The sequence below is a fragment of the Prosopis cineraria genome, unplaced genomic scaffold (assembly GCF_029017545.1).
Source record: "Prosopis cineraria cultivar Desert tree isolate PC_DT_omini unplaced genomic scaffold, ASM2901754v1 PC2, whole genome shotgun sequence".
In the NCBI taxonomy this organism is placed as follows: domain Eukaryota; kingdom Viridiplantae; phylum Streptophyta; class Magnoliopsida; order Fabales; family Fabaceae; genus Prosopis; species Prosopis cineraria.
This window is the reverse complement of record NW_026555333.1, coordinates 41,789,186-41,800,083: the sequence shown is the minus strand read 5'-3', so window position 1 is coordinate 41,800,083 and position 10,898 is coordinate 41,789,186. Positions and strand designations below refer to the sequence as shown.

Here is a 10,898-nt window from a genome sequence, read left to right as displayed (position 1 = left end):
CATCACTTTTTTCCCCCCTCCTTGTGGCAGCTCTCTGTTTTTCCCGTTATTTTATATACACTACATAATATTAGATGCAGACTATTAGTTGTTATTGATTTGTTGCGATAGTGGATTGAATTTGTCATTTAAAGGCCAGCTCTAATTTTCAACTCTAATTTTAATTTCATAATGTTTGCTATTTTTTATTTTTATTCATTTGACATCACATCTAGCGTTTTGATGGTCGCTAGCCATGGTCATTGAGAAGTAGAGCTGTTAATTAGGGCCAGCCCGGTCCTTGCCCTTAAAAGGTCTTAAACGGGCTGGCCCTAATAAGCCCGATTGCATGTTAAGGTTCCATTTTATAAGGCCCGGTCCTAACCCTCAGGGCTAAAGGGCCGGCCTTCAAGGCCTCGGCCCTATTTTTTTAAAATTAGTTTTTCAATTAAAAATTATAAAAAATATATTTATAATCATAAAAAAGTTATTATTCATAAAATTAAGTTTAAGAAAATAAATTTAAATTAATTTACACCACAACAATAAAGAAAACTAAAACATTTAGGTCTAATATCAAATAACAATATCAAAGTGAATACCAATAAAAATTAAACTTATAGCTAATATTATCAGTTAAATCTTAATAAATAAATGAGGGATGAATGAATGCATTTAATATGTTCATTTCTTTGAGTTATGTATTTAATATTTTTTTTATATTATAATTTTTTTAAAAAATAATAACCCTTTTATTTTTGGGCTTAAAAGGGCCAGCCCGATTTACTTTTTTAAAGCTAAAATAGAAACCCAATCCTCAATTTTTTCAAGTCTAAAAGGACTGACTTTACAAGCTCGACCCTAACTGACGACTTTATTGAGAAGTATCTGTGAATCAAATGGGGCCTCATATCCCAATGTTTTCTTTTTCACCGTTCACATGTTAAAAAGGCATGGATTTGGTCTTTAAATATTTAAAAAAAAAATAACTATTAAAATATGTTGACAAGGATAATAGAGTATGGATAATAATTATTTTTACACTCTAATTTTAAATTATTTTCAAGTTCATAGAGATTTAATTAGCTATGATTTTTAAATTTTATGAGACTTATATGTAAATAAGCCTATTGCAGAGGATCTATTTGTAATTTTCTTTTAATAAAAAGAAATGTAATAATTCGGAAAGAGAAAAAAGCAGATTAAAAAAATTTAGAAAAATAACAAATGTAGCATAATGAACTATATTCATAAATAGTATACTGATTTTAAAATTAAATTATTCCTATTTAACTATATATACATGTCAAATTATTAATATAATTTACATACTAAATTAATTTAAAAGTCAATCAGTGTTTTAAAATTTAAAAGACTGACATGATAATTTTAAAAAACATGAAAAAATCATATCAATAAAAATTAAATTTAAAAAAATAAATTGATAATTGATTCAAATCCAAAGGATTAAATGGATAATTGATAATTGCTGCTCTTCCTTTTTTCCTCCTTCCACGCTGTTCCTTTCTTCTTCCTATACAGTAAAAATTTAAACTTTTATTCTCATATAAATTCTTCACTCTTGAAAAAGTAAATTTATTTTTGAGTGGTGTACTCAGCATAAACTAAATCTTATATGATATGAAGTTTATGTAAATAATAAGACTTATCACCCGTTCAATTAAATTAAACTGTAGTTATTGACATAACATATCAGACAAGTTTATTGCATCCAACCGCTCTCTTTTTTCCTCTTTCTTTTTTCTTCTCGCCTGTTTTTCCTTCATCTCCAGATATCTACAATTCAATATTTGAAAATCATATTTCAATTCCAGCACATATCCAGCCATAGGCTCTTAAATAATACGAAATAGTACACTTTTGGTTGAGTAAATTAAACGACATAGAATAGAAAAAGCAAAGTCATTGACGGATAAAGCAGGTCTTCGCTTGCGTCTCATCTATGACTGTAAATCTCTCTGGTTTCTCTCCACAGCTTGTACTTCAGTGACGTCAAATCATAGCACTGAGTGTGAGTATAGAGGAAACTCAGATCTCGGATCTATTCAACAACATTCATAGCTGAGCTGCATCCGTCCAGCATTGTGCGGCGAGTATTTTACATCCATTGGTTCTGGTTTCATGTTTGATATTCTTTTCTCTTTTTCTTTTTCTTTGGCAATTATTGAGATGATTTTGATGGTACAGATTTCAAATTTGGTCACAACCAAGAGATCCAAAGCCTACAATGGCGAACACTGTCCAGGGAGAATCTTCCTCAACCCCTGGTGCTTCTAGCTCAACTCCGAATTGGAAATATGATGTTTTTCTGAGTTTTAGAGGAGAAGAGAAGTTTACAGATCACTTGTATCATGCTCTTACTAGAAGTGGGATGAGAACTTTTAGAGATAATGAAGGACTTGGGAGAGGAGAAGTTATATCACCACAGCTCATTCAAGCAATTAAGGTTTCTCGCTGCGCAGTTGTGGTTCTCTCTCAAAATTATGCAGATTCCAAATGGTGTTTGGATGAACTACAACAAATTCTTGAAAGCATGAACGAAATGGGTCAACGAGTTTTTCCAATCTTCTATGATGTAGATCCATCTGATGTAAGAAATCAAAGAAAAAGCTTCAGAGAAGCTCTAGCCAATCATGAAAAGAGACTTAGAGGAAACATGGACATAGTGCAGGATTGGAAAAAAGCTTTATCTGAAATTGGCACCATATCTGGTTGGGACACCAGAAGTCGGTAAGTTATTTTTCAAAATGACTTGACCATATTTTAAAGATTGTTAGTTATGTTAAATTAAATGGGAAATGTTTTCATACAGTGTCTTTTAATTTGTTTATCTAACGTTTATATTTGAGCACAACACGTATAAATACTTTGTAATTTGTTTTGGTGAAAAGGATGGGAGATTATTCATTTCATGAGTTGTTAAACTTAGCCTTCTCTCTTAAATGGAGTCAATAAGGCTCATGTCAGTTACTTAATTGTCTTAATAACGACTTGAATTTTAAAACTTTATTCACATCTCCATCCAATGTTTTCATTTTATTTTTATCTATTACTTTTATTCGTTTTTAATAATTTTAATCTGTTCAGAAAAATAAATTTAAAATGATGAGCAAATTAACTGAATTACAGTTCATATATCACAAATTATAGAAACATTTGTTGATAAGTTTATTGATTTATTTATTTATAAAATCATCATCGGATTTTTTGATTCTAGTAGGCCATTGGATCAATGCTTGCCCACCAATTTACAATCCAATTATCTCCCCATCACTGTCTGCGACGTTATGTCAAGTTTTAGTAGACAATACTGATGAAAAGTCATATTTTGCATTGTTTTATTTTATAGGCCTGAAGCACAACTTATCAAAGAAGTAGTTGGAGTAGTATGAACATATTTATGTTCCAAGTTACCATCTTATGATGATAATCTGGTTGGAACAGAGCGAAGAATGGTCAATCTAATGTCACAGTTAGAGATTTGCGTGGATGACATTCGCTTTTTAGGGATATGGGGTATGGGCGGTGTTGGCAAAACAACTCTTGCTAGAGTTGTTTATGAAAACATCTTTGAAAGATTTGAAATGCATTGTTTTCTTGCCAATGTTAGAGAAACTTTGCAAACAAACGGCCTAGTCTCTTTGCAGCAAAGGCTTCTTTCTCATCTTGGAATAAACAATAAAATTCATGATGATTATGAAGGAATGAAGATGATAAGAAAGCTTTTCTACTGTAAAAAGGTTCTTCTTGTCCTTGACGATTTAGATGCTACGAGTCAATTAGAGAAGTTGGCTGAAAGTCCACATTGGTTTGGTAAAGGTAGTAGAATAATTATCACAACAAGAAAGAGTCACGTCCTTACCTCAATTGGAGGGAAACTATATGAGATGAAAGCCATGGACAAAGATGAATCTCTTCAACTCTTTTCTAAGAAAGCATTCAAGAAAGATCATGCTGAAAAAGATTATTTAGAGTTGTCTGAATCTGTGGTTGCATATGCAAGAGGTCTTCCTTTGGCACTTAAAGTTTTGGGTTCTTTTCTTTGCAAAAGAATTAAAGATGAGTGGACCGATACTTTAGATAAACTAAAGAAAAATCCAAATAAAGATATTCTACAAATACTTAAAATAAGTTATGATGGATTAGATGAGAATGAAAAGACAATATTTTTGGATATTGCTTGCTTTTTCAGGGGATGGAGAAAAGATAAAGTGACCCAAGTTTTGGAAGATTGTGATCTAAACCCAACAATTGGAATAAAGGTCTTGATTGAAAAAGCTTTAGTTGAAACGAAAGATCCTTTTTGTGAAAAATATCCCACTTTAGAAATGCATGATTTGCTTGAAGATTTGGGTAGGGATATTATTATTCGAGAATCTCCCAATCCTGGCAACCGTAGCAGGTTGTGGGAGTTTGAGGACATTAAGGAAGTGTTGGAAAATAATAAGGTGAGTACTTTTTTATTTCTAAATATTTCATTTTGTTGCGATACATCTAATATTTTTAATATACTTCACTTCCTTGTCATTTTCATGTTAATTTTTCTGGTAATAAACATTTTTATTAGGCATCTGAAGCAATACAAGCTATTGTTATGCGAGGGCATTATTCTTGGAACTCAAAAAAAATAAAAGTGCACCCCAATGCCTTTTTAAAGATGAGTTATATTAGATTACTCATAATACAGAACTATGATGATCAACTCATCTTACCAAAGAGATTGGAACTTTCGAGCGCATTGAAAGTTGTTTGCTGGCAACAATTCTCTCTTGAAACTCTCCCACTTTCCTTGGATAAAATTGTAGATATTGAAATGCAATATAGCAAAGTAAAGCAATTTTGGAATGCTACACAGGTGAGATCAACACTCCATGTAACATCATCTATTTAAAATTATATCTATGTGTCCATGTTTTATTCATATGTTGTTTAGTAAGGCTAACTCTCCTATCTTTTATTTGTCTAGTCAATGGAAAAGTTGAAACATATTGATCTAAGATATTCTCTCAATTTGATCGAAACTCCGGACTTCTTAAGTGTTCCAAATCTAGAACATTTATGTCTTATTGGCTGCAAATCCCTTGTCAAGGTTCATACCTCACTTGGAAAGTTGAAAAGACTTGTCAAGGTTGACTTCAGTGAATGTATCATTCTTGAAATCCTACCAAGAAAATTAGAAACGAATTCTTTGGAAAGTTTAGTTCTACGTGGGTGTGGAAATATTGTGGTGCTTCCAAAGTTTGGGGAAGACATGAAGAAACTATCATATCTTGATGTGAGTGGCACTGCTATAATTACATTTCCGGAATCACTTGGTTCCTTGACTGGTCTTGAATATTTGAATTTGAGTGGCTACAAGTTGTTGAAGACTCCCATGAATTGCCAAATTTTTGGCTTGAATCTTAGGTTGTTAATAGAGTTATATTTACACAGTTGTGGCTTAAATGATGGATCAATTCCTAATAATATTAGTGGTTTATCATCACTCATTGTATTGGATCTTAGAGCAAATGATTTTGTTAATCTGCCCACGGGTTGCTTCTCTAGTCTATTTCGACTTCTCTATCTTTTTTTGGATTATTGTGTAAGACTCAAGTCATTGCCAAGGCTTCCAGCACAGTTGATTTGGTTAAGTGCAGTCGATTGTGATTCAATGGAACCTTTATCAGATAGACAATTATGGTATTTGGTTACTTCACATGACCATGAGGTATGTATGTCTTCCTACAATCTATATGATTAATGATTTATGCATATTTTTTAATTATATATGCATAACATAATTAATTATTTATTTTAGTTTCGTCGGTGAATTCAGTATGTAAATGCTGATGAGAGGCATGATGATAGTTTTTTTTTTCATCATTGATGTTCAAGTACGTTATGGTATGACAATTTTTTTTTTTTTTTGGTGTATTATAGGGACATGCTCCCATTAAGGGTATAATCAATGTGAATAACAGTTTAGTATTGGTGCAGCCGGAATGTTTGCCCCAAAGAGATTTTGTTGCAATTATGCCAGCTAGATGCCAAATACCATCGTGGTGTACAAATAAAGAATATTATCCTTTTGCCTCCATGTCTTAGGCTGGGCCGGTGTGATTTGGTGGAGTAGTAAAGCTGCAGAAGATGATGACTATATATGCAAAGAGTGGGCGCATGCTATTTACCGTGGGCATAATGTTGCGAGTCCTCAACTGTGCATAATGGTGTTGGAATTAAATGAGAAAACATGTTGGCAACATCTAACACCTCATAACAATTCCCTTCACATTTTACTTTCTACTAATTACTCTACAATTGGTGGTGAGATGAAAATATTGGGATGTGGTTGGCGGGTGATATGTAAAGAAGAGATGCAAGAGTGTTGCCATCTCAATCATCTCACCCAACCACCACTACATCCAACGCCTCATCAGGTCATGCTTTCATGGACCGTCCTTGACCAAGTAGCTAAACTAGTGTATTCAAAAGATAGAAAAAGACAATGTATCAGGTAACAATGACTCGCCCTCTTCTTCCTACCCCCTCCCTCTCTTCTACTTTTATTTCAACCATTCTTGCAACTACTTACTTTTCTTTAAACTTGCTGAAAATCATTCACAGGTGACCTGCCCGGGTTATGAAGTACTAATGAAGGCGATACAAGGATGATCGCGTGGTTTTTCATATTTAGCATTATGCATTCAGCTATGAAGTAGAATTAATTCAAATGATTTGAACAGGCTTTGGACTGAGGACAATGAGCAGGACGAAATGGACGTGCTTTTATTATTGTTGTTACTTTTATTTTGCCTTCTCTTCCATTCATTTTTCCGAGATGAAATTTATGTTATATCAAATTTAACATTTGTTCCAAACATTGAACACCTCAATCATTTATGTTAATAGTTGAATAAATATATTTTCATTTCATATTCTAACAATTTATTTAGTATAAATTGCTTAAGTTTCATCTGAACAACTAAAAGAATGAAAGAGATGATGGACAGGAAAAGCAATCGTTCAAGTAATTAATAACTTGAATATGTGAGTTAAAAGTGAATGAAATTTAGAAAACACCCCAGTTGTTAGGTACGAAACTTCAACAAAACAACAAAATGTTGGCAATTATTTGACATGAAATTAATGCTTTGTTCTTGGGACAATAAATGTTCATACTTGTTTATCATTTCTTTATATAGTCCCTCCATTTCTATATATATAAAAAAATTATATCATACAGTTTAAAAAAGTTAGTTAACCATAATAATTATGTCTAATAAAAAAAATTGGAGTAAAATGTCCTATGTTAACCAACATAAGCATGTATTAATTATTTCTTATTAATATAAATTATGAGGGATGATTTAAGAAATGCGCAATAAATACTTATTGAAATATCTAATTTTCCTTCCATAAAAATATAAGTTCAAAGTGATAGTGTATCCTATAAATAGAAACAAGGAAGTATTTTATTAGAAAATACTAAAACTTTCACTCCCCTTCCTGTACTTTTCATTTAATCAGTCTCCCTCACTCAAATGCTGCTGGTTTTCAATTTTCATTATAGAATTAATGATGAGAGATAAATAAGTTGGGTGGAACGTAAAATGGACTCTCTTAATAGTTTTAGTTTTAGTTTGGTCATTCTTTTCCAATTAAAACTATGTAATAAAAAATGATCGACTTGTCCTGAAGCAAAATTTCTCTTCTCAATGCTTGTCATAAAAGAAATTTAAAAATAAATATTTTCATAAAAAATAGCAATAATAGATGACGGCGTTTCTTTTTCGGATGAAATATCAATGTATCAACATATATATATATATATATATACATTATTCTTATTAAGGAACCAAAAAGCACAATTGTTTCAAGTCATTTTCCGTCTCATTAATTAAAAACACTTTTTAGACAACCAGACTATACTTATCCAGAACCATTGATGACCAAATGACAATCTCCTATATGCTGAACCAACGAAGGAACAGCACAAGTGTTCCATGAATGTTTTGTATTATGTCTGTATGGACCTTTAGACTGATTGCTCTAGAGGCCTTTTTTTCACAGACGGTACAGTATGAATCAAATGACCCTCAGCTCTTGGGTTCAATCCCTGAGCTGATGGAAATACAAAAATATGGTTGGAATTGGAAGAGCCATCTTATTTGGAGCCTCTCAATGCTCGAATTAGGAATAATCGGGATTATTGGCTTCGGATACTAAATAGTTATAAAGGGGAAAAAAAAAAGACCCTCATGAGTGTTATTTAGCTCGCATGTTAACCACTGAGATTATGTTGATTCATAAATAAAACATCGGGTATCATAATTTATTAGTATTTCTTCATGGAAAAAAATTATCATGCAAGTGCAAAAAAATTAATTTATATTCTCTCTCATTCTATTTATAAGGCAGAAAGAAATAAATTTTTTTATCATATTTATAAATTATGACATTAATTTCTTATCATAATTTTCTAATCTGAAAACGCTCCAGTTGGCTTACCTACAATAGAGTTTTAGAAGTGCTCGTGTATATTTTCAAAGCTTTTTCAAAATGCTTTGGAAGGGTGAAATTAAATGTTCCAAAAGCTATTTTTGTTGTAGTTTGTCCATTAAATATTGGTGAGAAAAAATATATTATCAAAAATATATATTTAATAAGGATAAGATTAAAAACTTATTAAATTTTTAGTCATAATTAATGAGGTCTAAAGTTTCTTTTTAATTTTAAAAAAACATGTTAAAAGTGATTTATAGATAGAATCAAATGAGTGTATCTAAAAAATACGAGTGATAATTTATTCACGTAATCCTTAAAAATTATAAATGTAAAAATATGGGCAGTCATTTGGACTTCTTGCCTGGCCTAATTCATCTGGACTAACATATATAACATGGCAGTGCATGCATGTGATAAACAATGACTAAAGAGCTTCTAGAGGGCAAATAGCCATTGAACAACTCCTAATGCACTAGAAGGGCATTTGAGAACATTGGGAAGTTCCAATCTTCTTCGAATGATGAGTAATCTGAGATTAAACAACTTCGAAAAAGCATGAGGTTCCAATATACTTCAGGATCATCCCGTCGTGAGGAATCTAACACAATGCTTTGTATTGCTTCAGTTCCCTGATAACAATATTATGAATTCCCATTATAATAACATGAGAATGATAAGGAAGTAAGACGCATGAAAACAAGATTTAATTAAATAAAGAAGCACTCACAATAGTATTTTCCAATACTTCATCGATGTCCTCGATCTTCCACGGTCAACTGCGTCTGTAAGCAATGCTAGGAGATTCTTGATAAATTATATTCCTGCCATTTCTTGAAATAAATCATGCATCTCTAAACGGCATCTTCCAAAATCAGTATGGCATTCAACTAGCAAAGTTTTTTCAATGAGGATACTTATTTCAATGAAGACCAATATTTTTCAAAATTTGGAATACTTCATCTTTTTCCCATCCCTTGAAAAAGCATGCAATATCCAAGAATATTGCCTTCTCTTCATCATTTAATCCATCATAGCTTATTTTAAGAATCTGAAAAACATCCTTATCTGAAATTTGTCTCAATCTGTCTTAAGCATCTTCCCACTCAAGTACACTTCTTCCACGAAGAAAAAACCTAAAACCTGAAGCGCCAAAGGAAGACCGCCGGCATATTCAACCACAGATTTAGACAACACCACATATCCCTCCTTAGGATGATCTTTTTTAAATGCTTTCTTTGAACAGATCTGGAGAGATTCATCTTCTTTCATGGGTTCCATCTCATATATTCCATGAACTCCATGTGAAGTCAACAAGTGCTTATCTCTAGTTGTTATAATTACTCTATTACCCTCGCTAAACCACTCTGCATTAACGGCCAAATTATCCAATTGACTCATGTGATTTATATCATCAAGAACAAGTAGAACCTTTTTATTCCAAAAGTATTTTCTTATTTCCTTCTTCCTTCAAACTCATTCTTAATTTTCATATTACTTACATGTGAAAGAAGCTCTCTTTGTAAATAAACTTTTCCTTTTCTTTTAGAAGTTTCTCTAACATAAGAACGAAAACAACATATTCAAATTGTGAGAGATGCTTTCATAAACAACTCTAGCAAGAGTTGTTTTACCAATACCGCTCATTCCCCATATTCCTACAAATGAACATCGCCCAACCCTATCTTCAAGAGTGAATTTATTTCAACTATCCTTGAGACTTATTCCAACTAAATTATAATCATCATAAGATGGCAATTTAGAACATAGTTTGCTCCATATTGCTTAAACAACGTCTTGGATAACTTGTGTTTCAGGCCTAAAAATATAAAGAATAAATGAGCACAAAATGAGTTATAAAGAGCTATAGTGCAGGGAAAAAAGCTTTTCACAGCCGTCTTGGACAACTTCTATTGTATCACGTTGTTCTGTTTCTATTTAACTATTTTGCAAGAAATAGTTAAACAGAACAACGTGATATAATAGAGAAATTTATCGTTAAGCAATCTTTTTTTTTCTTTTTTTCTTTTTGACTGTGAGTTAGGAAACAAGCCGAGGGACACTTCAGAAAATAATATAATCACGGCGAAAAACAAGAATAAGCCTAGACTTTTTGATCTATTGATGCATATCCATTTAAATCGAAATATCCAAATACATTCATAATTTTCGTGAATAGTTGGATTATACAAGGTTTCTCTCACTCTCTCACACACACATATGATTTATGAGTCATGGATTATCTTTTTTGAGTTTAAAACCATATTAACTTAAAAAAAATGATTAAAACCACGAATATGAAAGAAAAACTTACCGACCCCTCGTGTCCCAACCTTACAAATTGCAATTTCCATCAAAGCATTTTTCCATTTCTGCAGTTTGTCTTTGCTTCCTTTAAATCTCTCTTCATGTTT

The 10,898-nt window shown here is 31.9% G+C and overlaps 2 protein-coding genes and 1 long non-coding RNA gene across 4 annotated transcripts in view; 2 read left to right on the top strand and 1 right to left on the bottom strand.

Annotated features, from left to right (window-relative positions):
• Positions 1-1,924: 1,924 nt before the first annotated feature.
• LOC129302763 (disease resistance protein Roq1-like) overlaps positions 1,925-10,898 on the top strand; it is a 28,833-nt gene continuing 19,859 nt past the window's right edge. The window contains exons 1-6 of the mRNA XM_054941646.1: positions 1,925-2,093; positions 2,188-2,730; positions 3,350-4,448; positions 4,568-4,855; positions 4,967-5,710; positions 5,923-6,075. Of these exons, the coding sequence (XP_054797621.1) occupies positions 3,453-4,448; positions 4,568-4,855; positions 4,967-5,710; positions 5,923-6,075 (2,181 nt within the window). The 5' untranslated portion in view covers positions 1,925-2,093; positions 2,188-2,730; positions 3,350-3,452. The remainder of the gene's footprint in view (positions 2,094-2,187; positions 2,731-3,349; positions 4,449-4,567; positions 4,856-4,966; positions 5,711-5,922; positions 6,076-10,898) is intronic.
• LOC129302764 (disease resistance protein RPV1-like) lies at positions 2,228-2,734 on the top strand. Its single transcript, XM_054941647.1, has one exon. The coding sequence runs from the start codon at positions 2,228-2,230 to the stop codon at positions 2,732-2,734; it is 507 nt and encodes a 168-aa protein (XP_054797622.1).
• LOC129303396 (uncharacterized) lies at positions 8,835-10,829 on the bottom strand. 2 transcript variants are annotated; one of them, XR_008591469.1, is made up of 3 exons: positions 10,799-10,829; positions 9,215-9,308; positions 8,835-9,116 (listed from the first exon to the last, which is right to left on the bottom strand). It is a non-coding gene; the product is annotated as an uncharacterized LOC129303396 (long non-coding RNA). The 2 variants fall into 2 exon arrangements; XR_008591468.1 differs by lacking the exon at positions 10,799-10,829 and having other exon boundaries at positions 9,215-10,034.

Coding starts and splice junctions, on each gene's coding strand:
- LOC129302764 (XM_054941647.1), top strand. CDS start 2,228: ATGGCGAACACTGTCCAGGGAGAATCTTCCTCAACCCCTGGTGCTTCT.